The following is a 19,060-nucleotide window of genomic DNA, read 5'->3' as shown; positions in this document are numbered from 1 at the left end:
AGTGGTTAGCACTGCTGCCTCACAGCGCCAGAGACCCGGGTTCAATTCCCGCCTCAGGCGACTGACTGTGTGGAGTTTGCACGTTCTCCCCGTGTCTGCGTGGGTTTCCTCCGGGTGCTCCGGTTTCCTCCCACAGTCCAAAGATGTGCAGGGTCAGGTGAATTGGCCATACTAAATTGCCCGTAGTGTTAGGTAAGGGGTAAATGTAGGGGTATGGGTGGGTTTCGCTTCGGCGGGTCGGTGTGGACTTGTTGGGCCGAAGGGCCTGTTTCCACACTGTAATCTAATCTAATCATAAAGGCATTAAAAGTAATATTAGCAAATTTTCTGATGACCAAAGCTGGGTGGCAGGGTGAAATGTGAGGAGGATGTTATGAGAATACAGGGTGACTTGGACAGGCTGGGTGAGTTGACGGATGCTTGGCAATTGCAGTTTAATGTGGATAAATGTCTGGTTATCCACTTTAGTGGCAAGAACAGGAAGGCAGGTTACTATCTAAATGGAGTCAAGTTAAGTAAAGTGGCAGTACAACGAGATCTAGGTGTTCTTGTACATCAGTCAATGAAGGCAAGCATGCAGGTACAGCAGGCAATGAAGAAACCTAATAGCATGCTGGCCTTCATAACAAGAGAAATTGAGTATAGGAGCAACGAGGTCCTTCTGCAGCTGTACAGGGCCCTGGTGAGACCGTACCTGGAGTATTCTCTGCAGTTTTGGTCTCCAAATTTGAGGAAGGATATTCTGGCTGTTGAGGGAGTGCAGCGTAGGCTCACGAGGTCAAATCCCGGAATGGCAGGACTATCATATGTTGAAAGCTTGGAGCAATTGGGCTTGTTAACACTTGAGTTTAGAAGGATGAGAGGGGATCTAATTGAGACCTATAAGATTATTAAAGGATTGGACACTCTGGAGGCAGGAAGCATGTTTCCGCTGATGGGTGAGTCCAGAACCAGAGGACACAGTTTAAAGATAAGGGATAGGCCATTTAGAACAGAGTTGAGGAGAAACTTCTTCACCCAGAGACTGGTGGGAGTATGGAATGCTCTGCCCCAGAAAGCTGTGGAGGCTAAGTCTCTGGATACTTTCAAGAAAGAGATGGATAGAGCTCTTAAAGATAGTGGAATCAAGGGTTATGGGGATAAGGCAGGAACAGGATGCGGATTGTGGATGATCAGCCATAATCATAATGAATGGTGGTGCTGACTCGAAGGGCCGAATGGCCTACTCCTGCACCTATTGTCTATTGTCTATTGAAACGAAGGTTGTCAAGGAAGGTTTGTCTACTGAGTCAGTATGGGTGGAAATTAGGAACAGCAAGGGAGCTGCCCCTCATTGGGGGAATTTCTACAGACCACCTAATAGCAGTAGAGAGTTTGAAGAAGAACTAATAGGCTGGTAGATTTTGGAAAAACGCAGAGGTAGCAGGGTTATTATTATGGTGACTTCAACTTACCCAATATCGACTAGAACCTCCTTAGTGCAGATGGTTTGGACAGAGCCATTTTTGTCAAGTGTGTTCAGGAGGGTTTCCTTACTCAGTATGTAGACAGACCGATGAGGGGAGGGGCTATTTTGGATTTGGTGCCCAGCAATGAGCCAGGTTAGATGTCAGATCTCACGGTGGGAGAACACTTTGGTGACAGTGACTACAACTGCTTCACATTTACCAGAGGGTAAAAACAAGATCAGCAGATGCTGGAAACCAGAGTCTACATTAGAGTGGTGCTGGAAAAGCACAGCAGATCAGGCAGCATCCGAGGAGCAGGAAAATCAACGTTTTGGGAAAAAGCCCTTCATCAGGAATAGAGGCCTCTATTCCTGATGAAGGGCTTTTGCTCGAAACATCGATTTTCCTGCTCCTCGGATGCTGCCTGATCTACTGTGCTTTTCCAGCACCACTCTAATCTAGACTCACATTTACCAGAGCCTTGGGAGAGGGAAAGGAGCAGTTACTAAAGGAAGATATTTAATTGGGGAAAAGGAAATTATGACACTATGAGACAGGAGTTGGGAAGTACAGACTAGGAGCAGTTGTTCCACAGAAAGGGCACAGCAGACATGTGGAGACTGTTTAAGGAGCAGTAGTTGCGAGTGATGCACACATTTGTTCCTCTGAGACAGGTAAGAAGGGGCAAGATTAAGGACCATTGGATGACGAGAACAGAGGAGCTTCTCGTCAAAAGGAAGAAGGCAGCTTACATAAGGTGGAGGAAGCAAGGATCTAGCACAGCTTTAGAGGATTACAGGCTTGCTAGAAAGGATTAAACACAGGATTCTTGGCAGTGTGGAGGAACAGAGGGATCTTGGTGTTCAAGTACATAGATCTCTCAAAGTTGCCACCCAAGTGGATAGGGCTCTTAAGAAAGCAGTATGGTGTTTTGGCTTTTATTAACAGGGGGATCGAGTTTAAGAGCCAGGAGGTTTTGCTACAACTCTACAAGTCCCTACTGAAACAACACCTGGAATATTGTGTCCCAATCTGGTCGCCCTACTATAGGAAAGATACAGAGGATTTGCAGAGAGTGCAAAGAAGGTTTACCAGGGTGCTGTCTGGACTGGAGGGCTTGCCTTATGAAGAGAGGTTGACTGAGCTCAGACTTTTCTCTCTGGAGAGAAGGAGGTAGAGAGGTGACCTGATCGAGGTATACAGGGTAATGAGTTGCATGGAGAGAGTCAATAGGCAGAGACCTTTCCCCAGGGCAGAACTGACTGGCATGAGGGGTCATAGTTTTAAGATATTAGGAGAAAGGTATAGAGGGGATGTCAGAGGTAAGTTCTTTACGCAGAGTTGTGAATGCAAGGAATGCATTGCCAGCGATGGTGGTGGAAGCAGAGTCATTAGGGACGTTTAAGCGACTGCTGGACCTGCACATGGACAGCAGTGAATTGAGGGGTTTGTAAGTTAGGTTGTTTTATATTACATTAAGATTAATCCTCAGCACAAGATCGTGGGCCGAAGGGCCTGTTCTGTGCTGTACTTTTCTATGTTCTAGTGACACTCAACATCCTGTGAACGAACTTTTTAAAATCTTGATAATAGAAGCATAAGAAATATGAGGAGGAGTAGGTAATTAAGTCCTTTGAGAATGCTCTGCCATCCAATATGATCATGACTGATTGTCCAACTCAGCAGCCTGATCTCAATTTATCTCTATTCCGTTTAGCCCTAAGAACTATGTTAACTCCTTTGAAAACATTCAATGTCATGACCTCGACCATATTCTGTGGTAGAGAATTCCATAGGCTTACTGCTCTCTGGGTAAAGAAATTTCCCCTCATCTCAGTACTAAATGGCCTACCCCATATCTTTAACCATGATCCCTGGTTCTGGATAAAGTCGGAGGAATGTTTCAGGGCCTTTGGAGGTAAATCAGGGCCTTTGGGAATAGTAGGAGAAAATTTCATCTGGAACTTTCCCCAGAGTGTTTCAGGGTATCCATGGGTGAAATTGGCATGCACTAGAAGTGGGCAGGTAATTCATGTTGTAGATCATCTGAACCAAGGAGGGAGGGACAATTTATGATTACCCTCAGAAGGGACAAGATTACTCAGTGATTTTTGATAAAAAAAAAGTCAGATTCAGGACTGGATGGTGATGGATCCATTGACAGACAGCCCTGGTATTTACTGTTTAGGAGGAGAAAGTGAGGTCTGCAGACGCTGGAGATCAAAGCTGAAACTTTATTGCTGGAACAGCACAGCAGGTCAGGCAGCATCTAGGGAACAGAAGATTCCACGTTTTGAGCACATGCCCTTCTTCAGGAATTTACTGTTTAGGCTCATGTTTGAACAATGGGCAGTAGGAATAGGGACTATCTTTCAAATAGTCCCTAACATGAGTCAGGGACTGCATCAAGGAGGGCGCAAATTATTAGTAGGAGAAATAACCTCAAACAATGTTCCATGAAAATATTGATGACCTTTCTAGAGTTGTGCATCACTTTGACTACCTTTGTTCACAGAACAATTGTTAATGTGATGGGTGTGTAGAATATAAAAGACATAAAAGGCCTTTGTGTGGAGTTGAGGTTTATTATATAATAATACATCCATTAATGCATGTGACATGCATGTCAATGTGAATTTGAGATGATTTTTTCTTCCAACTAAATTCTACAATTTGAGATAAAAGAGATTGAATTTCTTCAGAGCATTTCCTGAATAAATCTAATTCACAACATGTTTCTGAGCTTCTTGCATCTTGTGTCCAATGTGGCAGGCAGACAGAAAGCACCCTCACTGCCATCTAAGTTTGTGATGTTATGTTCCATCATACAGATTGTACTGTGAAACTGAACAGGAATACCCACTCCAATGTGAGTTCACCAGAATCTCTTCCTCCAATATGCCATTTTGAAATGGCCTATTGCTAAATGAATTCTTTTTCACAACAATGTTTAAAATGGTGGCTAAGAATATTGAGTTTCAAAGCAAAAATATCCTTACCTTATTGGCCTTTTGTGATTTCTGATATGACAGATGACATGTAACTCTTAGCACTAACCCCCACCACCCTGCACCTCTGTCTACCTCACCACAATCCATCATAGATCATAATATCATAACATATAGAACCAGGAGTTGGTCACTCAATCCCTCAAACCTGAATGACCAATTGAAAAGCTTGTGGTTGCTTAACACACTTGCCTTCCTGCACAGCCCCATTACCCCTGATTCCCATCTCGATCAAAAATCTAACACAGCTGTCAATATATGCAATGATCCAGACACCATTGCTCTTCCAGGAAGAGAATTCCAAAGTCCAATGATCATCAAAGAGAGTGAATTCTTCCTCATCTCCCTCTTGAATGGGTGACCACTTAATCTTACTTGCATAATTTTAGACTCCTACACAAATGGAAACATCCTTCCAGCTCCCACCTTGTCAAGTTCCCTCAGAATACTATATATTTCAATAAGATCATCTCACAGAGCTACCAACATTGGCTTCAAACGAGCACCATGGCAGACAGACATATTACCCTGATATCCACCACATTATACCAAAACTACTTGTAGTTACATGCATTCTTAAAAGAATATCAAAATTACATATAAATGGCTCTTTCTAGAGATTGACAATGCTCATCCACATTTTGTACATGTAACACATTTCTGTTGGCTATTTCTGGTGATCATTTTCCATCATTTTAAGTGCATTTTCTCCCTCAGTTGTCTACCCCAAATACAGTCTTTATTAAGGGCTCTGGCAAAGTCCATGACCAGATGAATGCCCCCTCTTACTGCCCATAATAGAACAGAGATGTGAAGGTGGCTGGGGTGCGACTTGTCATTCGGATCCTCACCCCTTACGAGCGGAAGATCCTGATTGTGAATGTCCTGGGTCAGGCCTGATATTGGAGGCTGCTCTTGACTTACTGTGCTGGGATCCCCTGAACAAAAGCTACCTTCCTGACTGGGCTGAGGCCTGCTGACAACAATGGCATATTTCCTAGCTTTGTGATTGTACTAAAGGAATGGTCAGACAGCAATATACAAGCCTAGTATCTCTGGCTGAGCGGGCAATTCACGAAGGAGCAAAGCAAAGCAACACAGGGCAGGAGTGCTGTGAGTATACAGGTAGGTTCAGAGTGAGTGAGAGCTATGACAGTGACTGTTGGACCGATATATACAGCCTGATCCAGTCCACCAGCTGTACACATGTCCCTGAGGGGACACTGTCCTTGCCACGTGTTTACAATGATAGTTGTTGGCGCAGGCCAAGGTGCAGTACTGAAGTGCAGAAGTGTTCCACATGTGGGTGTACCAGGTGTTGTGAGGGTTCACAGAGCCTGACACAGGTCAGATGCCAAAGTTGAAAATGTGTTGCTGGAAAAGCGCAGCAAATCAGGCAGCATCCAGGGAACAGGATAATCGACGTTTCGGGCATAAGCCCTTCTTCAGGAAGGGCTTTCCTGAAGAAGGGCTTATGCCCGAAACGTCGATTCTACTGTTCCCTGGATGCTGCCTGATCTGCTGCGCTTTTCCAGCAACACATTTTCAGCTCTGATCTCCAGCATCTGCAAACCTCACTTTCTCCTCAGATGCCAAAGTCCCTGGACATGGGGTTCATGGGACCTGCTGAGGTGTTACGCACAGTGTTCAATATGGAGGTCTTTGGAAGCAAGTGGTGAATTGAACCTACAAAGAACCTGCTGTCGTTTCCACATTAAGTTTTCCTGATGGCTAGCTCGCATGGCAAGTTTCGTCTGGTTGCAATCTATGCTGAGTTAGATTATTAACAAACAATAATAATGATCAATTGATAACGCACCTCTCCCTTGTGATAATTTCACCAGACCACTTCAGTCCAGCTCAATCATGTTGACCAGAAATCCTCAATTAATCTAGTCCCATTTCCCAGCATTTGGCCCATATACCTCCAAACCCTTCATATTCATGTACCAATTCAGATGCCATTTAAATGTAATTATACCAGCCTCCACCACTTCCTCTGGCAGCTCATTCCATACACACCACCCTCTACATGAAAATGTTGCCCCATAGGTCCTTTTTAAATCTTTCTCCTTGCACCTTAAACCTATGCCCTCTAGTTTTGGACTCTCCTGTGCTGGGAAAAACAGACCTTGGCTATTCACCCTATCCATGCCTCTTATGATTTTATAAACCTCTATAAGGTCTGTCCTCAGCCTCCACTGCAGGGAAAATAGCCCCAGCCTATTCAGCCTCTCCCAATAGGTCAAACCCTCCAAACCTGACAATATCTTGGTAAATCATTTCTTGCACTAAGTACTACTCCAGTCCAGTAGCTCAGTCTTAATATTTCCTCCTTCTATGTTAAACAGCATAACGGATTGTAAAAGGTGCTTATACATTAAACAACCAGTCCTTGTACCAAAAATAGCAGAATGTAGTAAATACATGTTCTATATTGCATCATTAGAAACTGTGTATTGTGATCTATATCAAAACAAGCTGTAGAGAGTTAAACTAGGTCATTTTGACTTTTAGCTTTTGACTCTAAAACAAATTATCTTGACTCAGCCTGGCGTTTTAACACACCTCTTCTAACATTAGGTCAACAGAAATGGGAACCAGGAACATTGCTTAAAGCATGACCTAGACGATAACACCTATTTCACACGAAATCAGGAGTCCCACCATCCAACAACTCCACCTACATCAAGTAATGTACACTACTCATATACCAGACTTGCCTTTTTTCAAAAACAAAGCAGCCAAGCAATGAGATACAAACAATAACAAACACAGGCACAATAAAATATGAGGTCTTGCTTCTCAGGATAACAACACAGTGATTGCATTTACTTGTATTTTTTTGGAAGGCAAGATAAGGCCACATTTAACTAAGAACCTAACATATAACTCGGCTTCCATTTCTCAAAGTCCACAATGAGTATAGCTCCATACCTTTTCAATTAATTATTAGTTTATTAATTATTGACATAAATAGGTGGAAGCATGAAGTAATTTAAATAAATCTCTCCGTTTCACAGAAATGTAAAAATAAACAGTAACCATACATATTAAAGGAACTGTAAAATGTTTTCCAGTTATTAACAGTATGATATGTCACTAATAGGATATTCTAATTAGTTGCATCAAGATCAATATAAACCTTTACAAATATGTGTCCCACTAACATGTCACCAAAAGAACCAACATTATTTTTACGGGATTAACTTCTTTTAAAAATCACCTATTCAATTACATAATTCACATTTATTTTTTATCAATTAAGAAATATTCAAGATGGGCCACACTTTGTGCAGTGAATTTTATGAAGGGGTGGGAGTGAACTGACTGAATTTAAAAACGGCTGGCCCACAGCGATATTATACTGGGGGGGGGGGGGGGGGGGGGGGAGGGGGCCTTAACGATCTCAGTGTGAAGTTTCCCCCATTTTGTGAAAAGAAGCTCAAATCTCAAAACCTTCCAGTCAGTCAATCTGATTGGCCAGAAGCTCTTGCAGTTGCAAAAGAAACCAGCATGGTCACTGGGTGGAGCTAAGTCCAAGATTTTGGGAAGAGTGATCAGCATGATCAGCATCCCAGGCAGGGTTGGGAACGAAGTTGGGTCTTGGACATGTGGGGGGGGGCGGGGGGTGTGGGGGGATTTCCCATAGAAAGGGACGACTCTTCATTCCCATTTATTTACAAGAGTTGGTGAAAATGCAGCCTTCCCAATTTAGTCCAAATTCCATGGCCAACCATTTTATGGAAGCAGAGGCAGAATTATGACCATAACTGCTCCTTAATGGGCTTCAATATTCTAGGTACAGGCAGGTGGGCTTTGGGTGCAATACCCACCCATCATATTTTACATGACCCACTACCAGCAAAAACATACCTGGCATGGCAGCCACAAAATTCATAGTATAGGACAACCTGTAAGATTAAATAGTGTGGATCCAGCAATTAGGTAAATCAAGACATTGTTGTTAGATCATCACAATCCAATCTATTACCAATTAAAAGTATAAATCCAGGTATGGAAAATTGCATGGGTTCTGGGTAGGGGTTCTAGGGAAGGCTCACTCGACCCGAAACATTAGCTCTTGATTTCTCTCCATAGATGCTGCCAGACCTGCTGAGCTTTTCCAGCAATTTCTGTTTTTGTTTGTTAAGGAAAATTACAGAACTGATTAGTAACATAAAAGCTGTGTAACAGACTGCATAGTCAGCTTTGGGTCAGTTGACACCTACCATGGATGATGATAGTTTATAAAATGAAGTCAATACAGAGGGAAGGAACTGGTTACCCAGTTTGGAGGCTCTACAAATGAATACACTAAAGTAAGAGACAATGTGAAGAATCTAGATTTTAACTGTTAGGAAGCAAGCAGAATGGCACAATTGAAATTTAGGAAAAATGGAGAAAGTTCTTAGGCTCAAGAACCAGAGTCCTCCATCTGCAGACACTGTTGGATGGATTGTATGATACAGTTTTGACAAAGTGAGTAATCAAATAAAAATAATACATTTTTCATTAACACATTAACCAACATTGTTCTTGTTACATAAGATCATTGGGAACCTTCTGACATTAATTTTGACTAAATGCATTCTTTTGTTTTATAAGGCTTAAGGCTTGTTATGTACCAGACAGGTGTTTATCGATTTAAAAACTTCCTTACGCTGGTCTGTTCTGTGCAAATGTTTAACTAGACATTGCTATGGACTGTTGGAATCTTACTGAACAATGTGTTTCGTTCATCCTCTCGGTATTTTTCTTCAAGTCTTAGCTTATCAATATCCCCATACCTCAGAGCTCCAGAGGAAAAGTAAGGGTTGGAACTCTTCCTAAGTTTGTCAAAGAAACTGAAGTCAACCAGATATTTCCCACCAGGGGACAGTGACATAAGAGGGACAAATTCGTAGCCCCATAGAATCTCCTCTGGCACATACGAGGTTCTGATCTGGCAAGCGGCTCCCGTGGACTCCACTGTGGCATTTAAAATGACAACCAGCTCAAAATCTTTATCCCTTAGATTTGCCGATGCGTATCTGTTCAATGGACTTTTCTCATCAATAACGTGATAAAATGTCAATGGGAAAGTGAGGAATGGACTCTCTGAACCAGTATCCACCTGGAAATTCACATTTGCCTGCCTGAGTTTGATGGTCTCACCTTCCTCAGTGACATGATTATGCAGGAATTTCCCAGAAAGTTGACACTGTAGCAACAGACTCTTCCTCATGTTGGCCACCCGGATCATGAGGCAAAGTTTATTCTTGTGTATGGCAATGGCAGCATGGTAACTAAACCTGATGGTCTCAGAACGTTTTTTGGGTCTTGCAATCTTTGCCAGAAAAGTACCAGTGACAAAGATCTCTGCCAAGGTGGTAATGACCAACTGAATGATTAACAGGATAATGGCAAATGGGCACTCCTCTGTGATACAGCGGAATCCATAACCAATGGTCGTCTGGGACTCCAGGGAAAACAGAAATGCTCCTGTTAAGGTCTCAATGTTCACTACACAGGGTGTGTGGTTAGCTGGGGGGTGTAATAACTCTAAATCCCCATGTACAAATGCTATAGCATACCAGAGAATGCCAAAAAGGAACCACGTAATCACAAATGTTGCTGTGAAGAGAGTTAGCTTGTAACGCCACTTCATGTCAATGACGGTGGTCCAAAGATCCTGCAGGTAAAGGAAGGCCCAACCATCCACTTGGTCAATTTTCACATTGTTATGGCCATCTTTTGACACAACACGCCGTTTTGCAATTTGGGAGATCATGCTAATGTTCTCAGTGTTCTCCATCTTCAAAGATAATGATCTAACAGAGAGGAGGACAACAAATGGTCTGTTACATGAGAAATGTAATGCTCAACCAAATGGTCAATATGCAGAATAGTAATTCATACAGAAGTATACATGGAAAATGCTATTTTACCCACTTTTCTTCTTACAGTCTATCAGTATTATCCTCTACACAATTCTATTACATTTGCCCACATCATTCCCATATTCCTTAAAGTTTGCTGTTTTATCCACCTATTCAAACTAATCTTAAATACACACTACCTGCTGTGGAGTAAAAGGTTAATTGTCCCTTTACTTTAACAATAGTTACTAAGCATTTGCAAAAGGGGTTAAATTACAGTCATTCCAGATTACACTGACGGAAGCCTGAGTCTGTAAGTTTCTAGCACAATGTCCTCTTTTAACATGCCTTACGAGTAGTTATGTTTAATAATGCCTGTTAACATGTACTTTTAACAGTACTGACCTCATTTTGCAACATGATGGCAGTGGTGCCAGAGCCACACAGTCTGCCACCCAACACAGACAGCACCTCAGGACACTGACAGGGACTCATGTGAGCAATGAATTCTACCCTAAGCTGCTTACAATCTTGGGTCAATGCTTCAGGACCCAATACAGACTGAACAGGACTGAAATTACCATAGAGGATAAAAAAGAACAAAAATTGCACTACAAATCAAGCAACAAATCAAGCAGAAAAAGTGCCAACAGCTATTTTACAGATGGTGCAACAAAACTCCACATTTGGGAAGAAAGCCTGCCCATATTACAGAAAGCCATGGTTGCAGTCAAAACATATGAAGCTCACCACAAGGACCTACATTAAGAAGAAACAAGGCAACCATTTTTCGAGATAAAATACACGGTACATTTTTTTCCTCTGGGAGTCATGGATCAGAATATTCAATACCGGACCACAGATATTGCTGTAAATGTCCACTGCACAGACTTTAAATGGTAGACAGGGACGACAGACCCTGTTTTGTTGGGCAGCCTTAAATGGCTGAAGAAGGTCACCCTGCAATCTTAACTAGCCAATTGCAAGGCTCAGGAGGAATCAACTTCATGATCAAAGTTCAGCTTCAGGTAACAAAGAACAAGGAAGAACAAAGAACAATACAGCACAAGAACAGGCTCTTTGGCCCTCCATCGTGCGCCACCACATTTTGCCACTAAAACTGTCTTCACGTACAGGATCCGTATTCCTCTATTCCCCTCCTTTTCATGTATTCATCTAGGTGCTTCTTGAATGCTGCTATTATGTCTGCTTCCACCACCTCCTCTGTCAGCGCATTCCAGGCATTCACCACCCTTGCACGTCTCTTTTAAACTTCACCCTTGTACCTTGAACCCGTGTCCCCTAGTAATTGACTCCTTCACCCTGGGAAAAAACCTCAAACTTTCTACTCTATCCATGCCATTCACGATCTTATAAACTTCTATTAGGTCGCCCTGCATCTTGCTATTAGATTGCTCCTTGCATTCCAAATGAAAACATACCCAGTCTATCCATCTTTTCCTCATAGCTAAAATCTCCCATACCAGGCAACATCTTGGTAAGTCTTTTCTATACCGTCTCCAAAGCATCCACATCCTGCTGGTAGTGTGGTGACCAGAACTATATGCAGTTTTCCAAGTGTGGCCTAACTAAAGTTCTATAAAGCTGCAGCATAACTTGTCTATCCTTATACTCCATGCCACTTCCAATAAAGGCAAGTATGCAATTGGCCTTTTCTACTACCTTACCTACCTGTGCTGTCAACTTCAGTGATCTGCATACCATCACTCCTAAGTGTTCTGCCATTCACTGTATAATTTCCCGCTGTATTTGACCTTCAAAAATGCACTCAGCATGGACAAGTTGGATTAAAGGTCTGTTTCCATGCTAGATATCTCTATGGCTCTAAGAGTCAATCTCAAATGCAAATGTGAAGCCAAAGGGCAGGCAGCTAAAACAATAATGTCCATTTTGGAGCTGTTTTCCCTGGAGCATTGGAGGCTGTGGGGTTACCTTATAGAGGTTTATAAAGTCATGAGGGGCATGGATAGGATAAATAGATAAAGTATCTTCCCTGGGGTGGGGGAGTTCAGAACTAGAGGGCATAGGTTTAGGGTGAGAGGGGAAAGATATAAAAGAGACCTAAGGGGCAAATTTACTCACATTAAACTCCATCTGGCATTTTTCTGCCCATGCCTCCAACTCATCTATATAGTGATTATTAAGACTAAAAGACAAATTGTTGAAACGTACATGTTATCTAGGACCAGCCATGCTCACTCTTCAATAGCATAGCCCAAAAACTTAAATAGATGTGGCTTTCAGTCAGGGATGAAATAATGAGTTTAGACAACACATCCCAAACTGAGTGTTCCATCACACTGAGGGCAGATGCCAATCTAATCTGCTTGTCCACACCCAGGGAGATCTTCCACCTACTTAGAATCAAGACAAAAGCAGAGACTAAGATCTTTCTGTAAAAAGGCATTATTTCAAAAGTCATGCAGGCAACAATGTGGTGCTTGACTATAGTGCCACTTCTTAAACTAAACAGATTCTTAGAATTTGTCTCAACTTTGGAACAAATCAGTTAATAAGAGATGATAGCCTTACAAACTGAAAAATCTTCAGCAAATTGAACAGCAGCTTCTAGCAACTTCCCCAGATGAGGTCTCTGATCTGGTGAACACAGTCAAAACGCCAAATGGACATTATTGTTTAAGCTGCCTGGCCTTTGGCTTCACATTTGCATTTGAGATAGACTCATAGAGCCGTAGAGATGTTCAGCAAGGAAACAGACCTTCAGTCCAACTTGTCCATGCCAAGTAGATATCCTAAATTAATCTAACCCCATTTCCTAGTATTTGATCCATATCCCTCTAAATCCTTCCTATTCATATACCCATCCAGATGCCTTTTAAATGCTGTAATTGTACCAGTCTCCACTACTTCCTCTGCCAGCTCATTCTTTACATGTACCACCCTCTTTATGAAAAAGTTGCCCCTTGGGTCCCTTGTAAATTCTTCCCCACCCCCACCTTAACCCTATGCCCTCTAGTTCTGGACTCCCCTACCTTAGGAAAAGACCTTGGTTATTCACGTTATCTTATAATGAATGAGGTCCAACATATGCCACATAGATGACATTTACATCAATGAGTCCACTAAACCTCAGGACAACAACAATGTTAGAAGAGTCTTGAATAATTTGCTGAATACGGGTTGACACTCAATGACTGGTGTGAATTCTCAAATCCTGTGGTTACATTTTTAGGCTGTGTTGTTCAGGAATGTTATATAACAGTTCATAGGAATGGTGAACAAGGTTGGAAAACCTTTATCCCACTTAGCCCAAGTTAATAAACCTCTCAAACAACCTTTGAAGCAAAATCAGGCCACTTTTGGAATATTGCACGCAATTCTGGTCTCCTTTCTATTGGAAGGATGTTGTGAAAGTTGAGAGGGTTCAGAAAAGATTTATAAGGATGTTGCCAGCATTGGAGGATTTGAGCTATAGGGAGAGGTTGAATAGGCTGGGCTGTTTTCCCTGGAGCATTGGAGCCTGTGGGGTGACCTTGTAGAGGTTTATAAAATCATGAGCGGCATGGGTAGGATAAATAGACAAAGTCTCTTCCCTGGGATGGGGGGAGTCCAGAACTAGAGGGCATAGGTTTGGAGTGAGAGGGGAAATATATAAAAGAGACCTAAGGGGCAACGTTTTCACGCAGAGGATGGTACATGTATGGAATGAGCTGCCAGAGGGAGTGGTGGAGGCTGGTACAATTGCAACATTTAAGAAGCATTTGGATGGTATATGAATAGGAAGGGTTTGGAGGGATATTGGCCGGGCGCTGGCAGGTGGGACTAGATTGGGTTGGGATATCTGGTCAGTATGGAGGGGTTGGACCCAAGGGTCTGTTTCTGTGCTGTACATCTCTATGACTCTATCAAGCATGGCGACGGAATGAGCATCAACAGCACTGATGTTACAGATTCAAAGACATGCTTATTTAATCCATTATTAAGACTTATTTAATCCATTATTATAGCTCTGTCCTTCCAACTTTAATATGAGCCTTGCATCATCCACAGCCGAGGAGCAATCTTACTTCAGACCCAATGTGACAGGATCAGATGACCAGTGGACAACCCCTCCACAACTCTACTGACACACAATAAATGTATTCCATCATTTAAAAAGAGGCACTTCCTTCATTCGTGAGAGAAACGTTCTATATCTAAGGCCTACTACTCAAAGTAGAAACTGTCCACAAGCTACTGATAACTTTGTACAGCACAGGTGAGCTCACAAAGGTGCCTCCCAGAATCCAGAGTCATAGAGTGATACAGCACAGAAACAGATTCTTGCGTCCAACTTGTCCGCCGATCAGATATCCTCAACCAATTTCATCCAATTGTCTGGCATTTGGCCCATATGCCTATAAACCCTTCCTATTCATGTACTCAATCAGATGGCTTTTAAAAGGTGCCTCCACCACCTCCTCTGGCAGTTTGTTCCATACGCACACTATCCTCTGCGAGAAAAAGATGCCTCTTAGGTCCCTTTTAAATCCTTCTCCTTTGCAGCTCATACAATACAATAATCATGAAATATCCAGGGGAGGTATAAGATTACTGCTACAGTTCTATGAAGCAGGAGAAAGTGAGGGCTGCAGATGCTGGAGATCAGAGCTGAAAAATGTGTTGCTGGAAAAGCGCAACAGGTCAGGCAGCATCAAAGGAGCAGGAGAATCGACGTTTCGGGCATAAGCCCTTCTTCAGGAATGAGGAGGGTGTGCAAAGCAGGCTAAGATAAAAGGTAGAGAGGAGGGACTTGGGGGAGGGGCATTGGGAATGCGATAGGTGGAAGGAGGTTAAGGTGAGGGTGATAGGCCGGAGAGGGGTTGGGGCGGAGAGGTCGGGAAGAAGATTGCAGGTCAAGAAGGCGGTACTGAGTCCGAGGGTTGAGACTGAGAAAAGGTTGGGGGGGGGGGGGGGGGGGGGGCTGGGGGGGTGGGGGGGGTGGGGGGGGGTGGGGGGGAAAAGAATGCAGATTTCTCCACCTTCCTCATTTCCCCTCCCCCCACCTTTTCTCAGTCCCAACCCTCGGACTCAGCAACGCCTTCTTGACCTGCAATCTTCTTCCCGACCTCTCCGCCCCCACCCCCTCTCCGGCCTATCAGCCTCACCTTAACCTCCTTCCACCTATCGCATTCCCAATGCCCCTCTCCCAAGTCCCTCCTCCCTACCTTTTATCTTAGCCTGCTTGGCACACCCTCCTCATTCCTAAGAAGGGCTTATGCCCGAAATATCAATCCTCCCGCTCCTTTGATGCTGTCTAACCTGCTGCGCTTTTCCAGCAACACATTTTTCTGTTTAATGAAGCAGCCCATCAACAATGCAAGTAAGGACCAACTGATTTCTTCAAGAAGTCAAGGACTTTGTGACCTTAACCACTACCATTTCAACCACAACATACTTGCTAGCCAGTGATAAAGTTGCAAAAGTTTTGTGAGGCTTAGTTACATGATGATGAATGTGTGCTGAGTTGCATGTCTTGTCGGGAGGGTTGAGCACAGGATGTCTCCCAATACCTCTGCCCTGTGGCACTATTTTAAATAGCACTATCACATTTATATTATTGATGATTGTGTAGGTTACAAAGTGCAGTCAGTGATCCCACAAACTCTCTGACTGGATGTCCTCCAGAAGATTAACAAGTGACATCAGTTGATTTCCAGGTGCTAGCCAGGGCACCGCTATCTGGTATGGTGGCCTGGCATTTCTCAAGGATATGGACACCAACTGCACTATTCCTGGATAGAAGAAGAAAGGACATTTTTCACCTTCTCCTTTCCAGCTAGACACCAAAACATAGAAAATAGGAGCAGACATTGACCATCCAGCCCATTGAGCCTGCTCCATTATTCGACATGATCATGAATGATCCTTTAGTCCATCTCAATGCCACCTCACTTCCACTATCCCTTTGATACCTCTGTCTCTAGAAATCTATCTTCTTCTTCCTTAAATATATTCAGTCATTTGGCCTTCACAGACCTGTGTTCGAGAATTCCAAACGATCATCACCTTCTGAGTGAAAAACCTTCTCATTTCAGTTTGAAATGGTCTGTCATATATCCTGAGAATGTGATTTCTTGTTCCGGACCTGGCCTGGTCAGGGGAAACATCATCCCACTATCCAGTCTGTGTAATCCTGTTAGAACATTGTATGTTTCAATGAGATTCTCTTTCACCAGTCACTCTTCATACAATAAAGCTGCCGCACTCATTCAATGGCAAATATATTTCTTCTGGTAAGGAGATCAAATGTTTTTTAAACATTATTTCAGGGGATATGGATCCTGTTGGCTGGACAGCATTTCTTGCTCATCTCTAGCTGCCCTTGAGAAAGTAGTGGTGATTTGCTTTCTTGGACCTTTGCAGTCCATATATGGTCTCACCAAGACACAGTACAACTGCATTAAGACATCTTTCCTCCTCTACTCAAACTCTCTTGCAAAGGAAGACCATGGGAATGCCTTAACATTGTTCTCTTCCAATTTAAAGGAGACAGTTTTTCTTATCTTGCTCAATAACTGTGTTAAAGGTCATGTTTTCCATGTATGAAGTCCTGAACATAGTTGTATTTGATAACGGACTATAATTTGTCAATGAGCTTTCAAATCAGTGCAGCCAAGTTGTAAGTTTACCGATATTTCCTCAGGCCAATAGTGAAGCCAAAGAGAGAATTAGCTACCATTAAAAATAACTTCTGAGAAAGAACGACAATTTTCATTTAGCCTTACTCAATTACTGCTCTACCTTCTTCAGGCACCTACAGTGGGCATTTGACAAGTACCTCATAAAGGTCAAGTCATAAGATAAGAGCCCACAATGTTGGAGGTAATATATTGGCATGGATAGAGAATTGGTTAAAGAGCAGGAAACACCAAGTTGGGATAAGGGGTTAATTTTCAGGCCGACAATGTGAAACCAGTGGGATTTCACAAAGGTTAGTAGTGGGACTGCAACTGTTTACAATATACATTAATGACATGGAAGAATGAACTGTAGCCAAATTTACAGATGACACAAAAATATTTGGAAAGGCAAGTTGTGAGAAGGATACAGATAGTTTACAGAAGGATATTGATAGGTTAAAGTTGAAAAGTGTGGTGCTGGAAAAGTACAGCAGGTCAGGCAGCATCTGAGCAGCATAGAGTCGCCATTTCGGGCATAAGTCATTCCTGATGAAGGGCTTATGCCCAAAACATTGATTCACCTGCTCCTCAGATGCTGCATGACCTGCTGTGCTTTTCCAGCTCCACACTTTCAGACTGACTCTCCAGCATCAACAGTCCTCACTTTCTCCTATGGATAGGTTAAGTAAGTTAAAAGTTGGCATTTCAATGGTGCATACAGAAGACCATACCTTTCACTTGCTAAGTTTGGGTATTCTCATGATTACGTGAATAGCTGAATTTGTGCTTAGGACCTGTAAGGTTCATCAACTTGTGAGGAGCATAGAGTCAAAAAGCTTTCAATCGATAAGCAAGTGGAAAACGTTTGCAGATGGAATATAATGTGGAAAACTGTGAATTTATTCATTGTGGAATGGAGAACAAAAGAACAGAGTATTATTTAAAGGAAGAAAAGCTGCAGAAATCTGCAGCATAAAGGGATTTGAGGGGTCTGTGCAGGAAACACAGAAAGCTAGCACCCAGGTACAGCAGGTGATCAGGAAGGTGAATGGAATGTTGGCCCTTATTTCAAGGGAGTTGGACTATGAGAGTCAGGAAGTACAAGGTGCTGGTGAGACAACAAATGAAATATTGTGAACAGTTTTGGTCCTATTATTTAAGGGAAGATATTACTTAATTGCAAGAAGTTCAGAGAAAGTTCACTAGGATGATCCCTGGCATGGAAGGATTGTCTTATATGAGCAAAGATTAAACAGATTGGAACTCACTGGAATTTAGAAGAATGAATGGTGATTTCATTGAAACATATAGGATCCTTAAGGGTTTGACAGGGTAAGTGCTGAGGGCGGCACGATGACTCAGTGGTTAGCACTGCAGCCTCGCAGCACCAGGGACCCGGGTTCGATTCCAGCCTTGGGTGACTGTCTGTGTGGTGTTTGCACATTGTCCCAGTGTTTGGGTTTCCTCTGGGTGCTCCGGTTTCCTCCCACAATCCAAAGACGTGCAGGTCAGGTGGATTGTCCATGCTAAATTACCCATAGTGTTAGGTGCATTAGTCAGACAGAAGTGGGTTACTCTTTGGAGGGCCAGTGTAGACTTGTTGGGCCGAAGGGCCTGTTTCTACACTGTAGGGAATCTAATCTAGAAAGGATGTGTCCCATCGTGGAAGAATCTAGGATCAGAGGACAAAGTGTCAGAGTTAAGGGGTGCCAATTTAAGGCTGAGCTGTGAAGGATTATCTTCTCTCAGAGGGTCGTCAGTCTTTGAAACTCTTCGCTACAGAGAACCATGGAGCAGAGTCCTTGTGTTTAAGGCAGAGATTGGTAGATTGGGGAATCAAAGGTTATGGGGAAAGGGCAGAAAAGTGATTGTGAGGAATGTTGGATCAGCCATGATCCTATAGAATGGTAGAGCAGGCTTATGGGGCCAAATGCTTTCTGTTTCTTATGATTTTATGGTTGCCGAACACTAATGTCTCAGTGCAGGACCATGAATAAATACAACAGACTGAGGAACTTTACAGGACAAAACTCGAACCTCCAACCAGAGGAAAAGGCTCACAACTTACTTTGCAAAAAGAGTTTGAGTTGTGGTTCAGA

General features: G+C 42.9%; 1 protein-coding gene across 7 annotated transcripts in view; it reads right to left on the bottom strand.

Annotated features, from left to right (window-relative positions):
* Positions 1 to 7,390: 7,390 nt before the first annotated feature.
* The window catches only part of kcnj15 (potassium inwardly rectifying channel subfamily J member 15), a 66,761-nt gene continuing 55,091 nt past the window's right edge, over positions 7,391 to 19,060 (bottom strand). For 5 of the 7 annotated variants that reach the window (XM_087992512.1, XM_087992510.1, XM_087992511.1 and 2 more), the window contains one exon: positions 7,391 to 10,269. In XM_087992512.1, coding sequence (XP_087848638.1) covers positions 9,147 to 10,269 — 1,123 coding nt within the window. In that variant the 3' untranslated portion in view covers positions 7,391 to 9,146. Of the gene's footprint in view, positions 10,270 to 12,510; positions 12,658 to 16,317; positions 16,471 to 19,060 lie in introns of those variants that run through there. The other 2 variants (XM_043701341.2, XM_087992513.1) reach the window with 2 other exon arrangements.

Source organism: Chiloscyllium plagiosum, unplaced genomic scaffold, assembly GCF_037043375.1.
Source record: "Chiloscyllium plagiosum isolate Xiang-an unplaced genomic scaffold, Cpla_swu_hap1 HiC_scaffold_12, whole genome shotgun sequence".
In the NCBI taxonomy this organism is placed as follows: domain Eukaryota; kingdom Metazoa; phylum Chordata; class Chondrichthyes; order Orectolobiformes; family Hemiscylliidae; genus Chiloscyllium; species Chiloscyllium plagiosum.
Note: the sequence above shows the minus strand (reverse complement) of the source record. Positions and strands in the feature narration are given on the sequence as shown.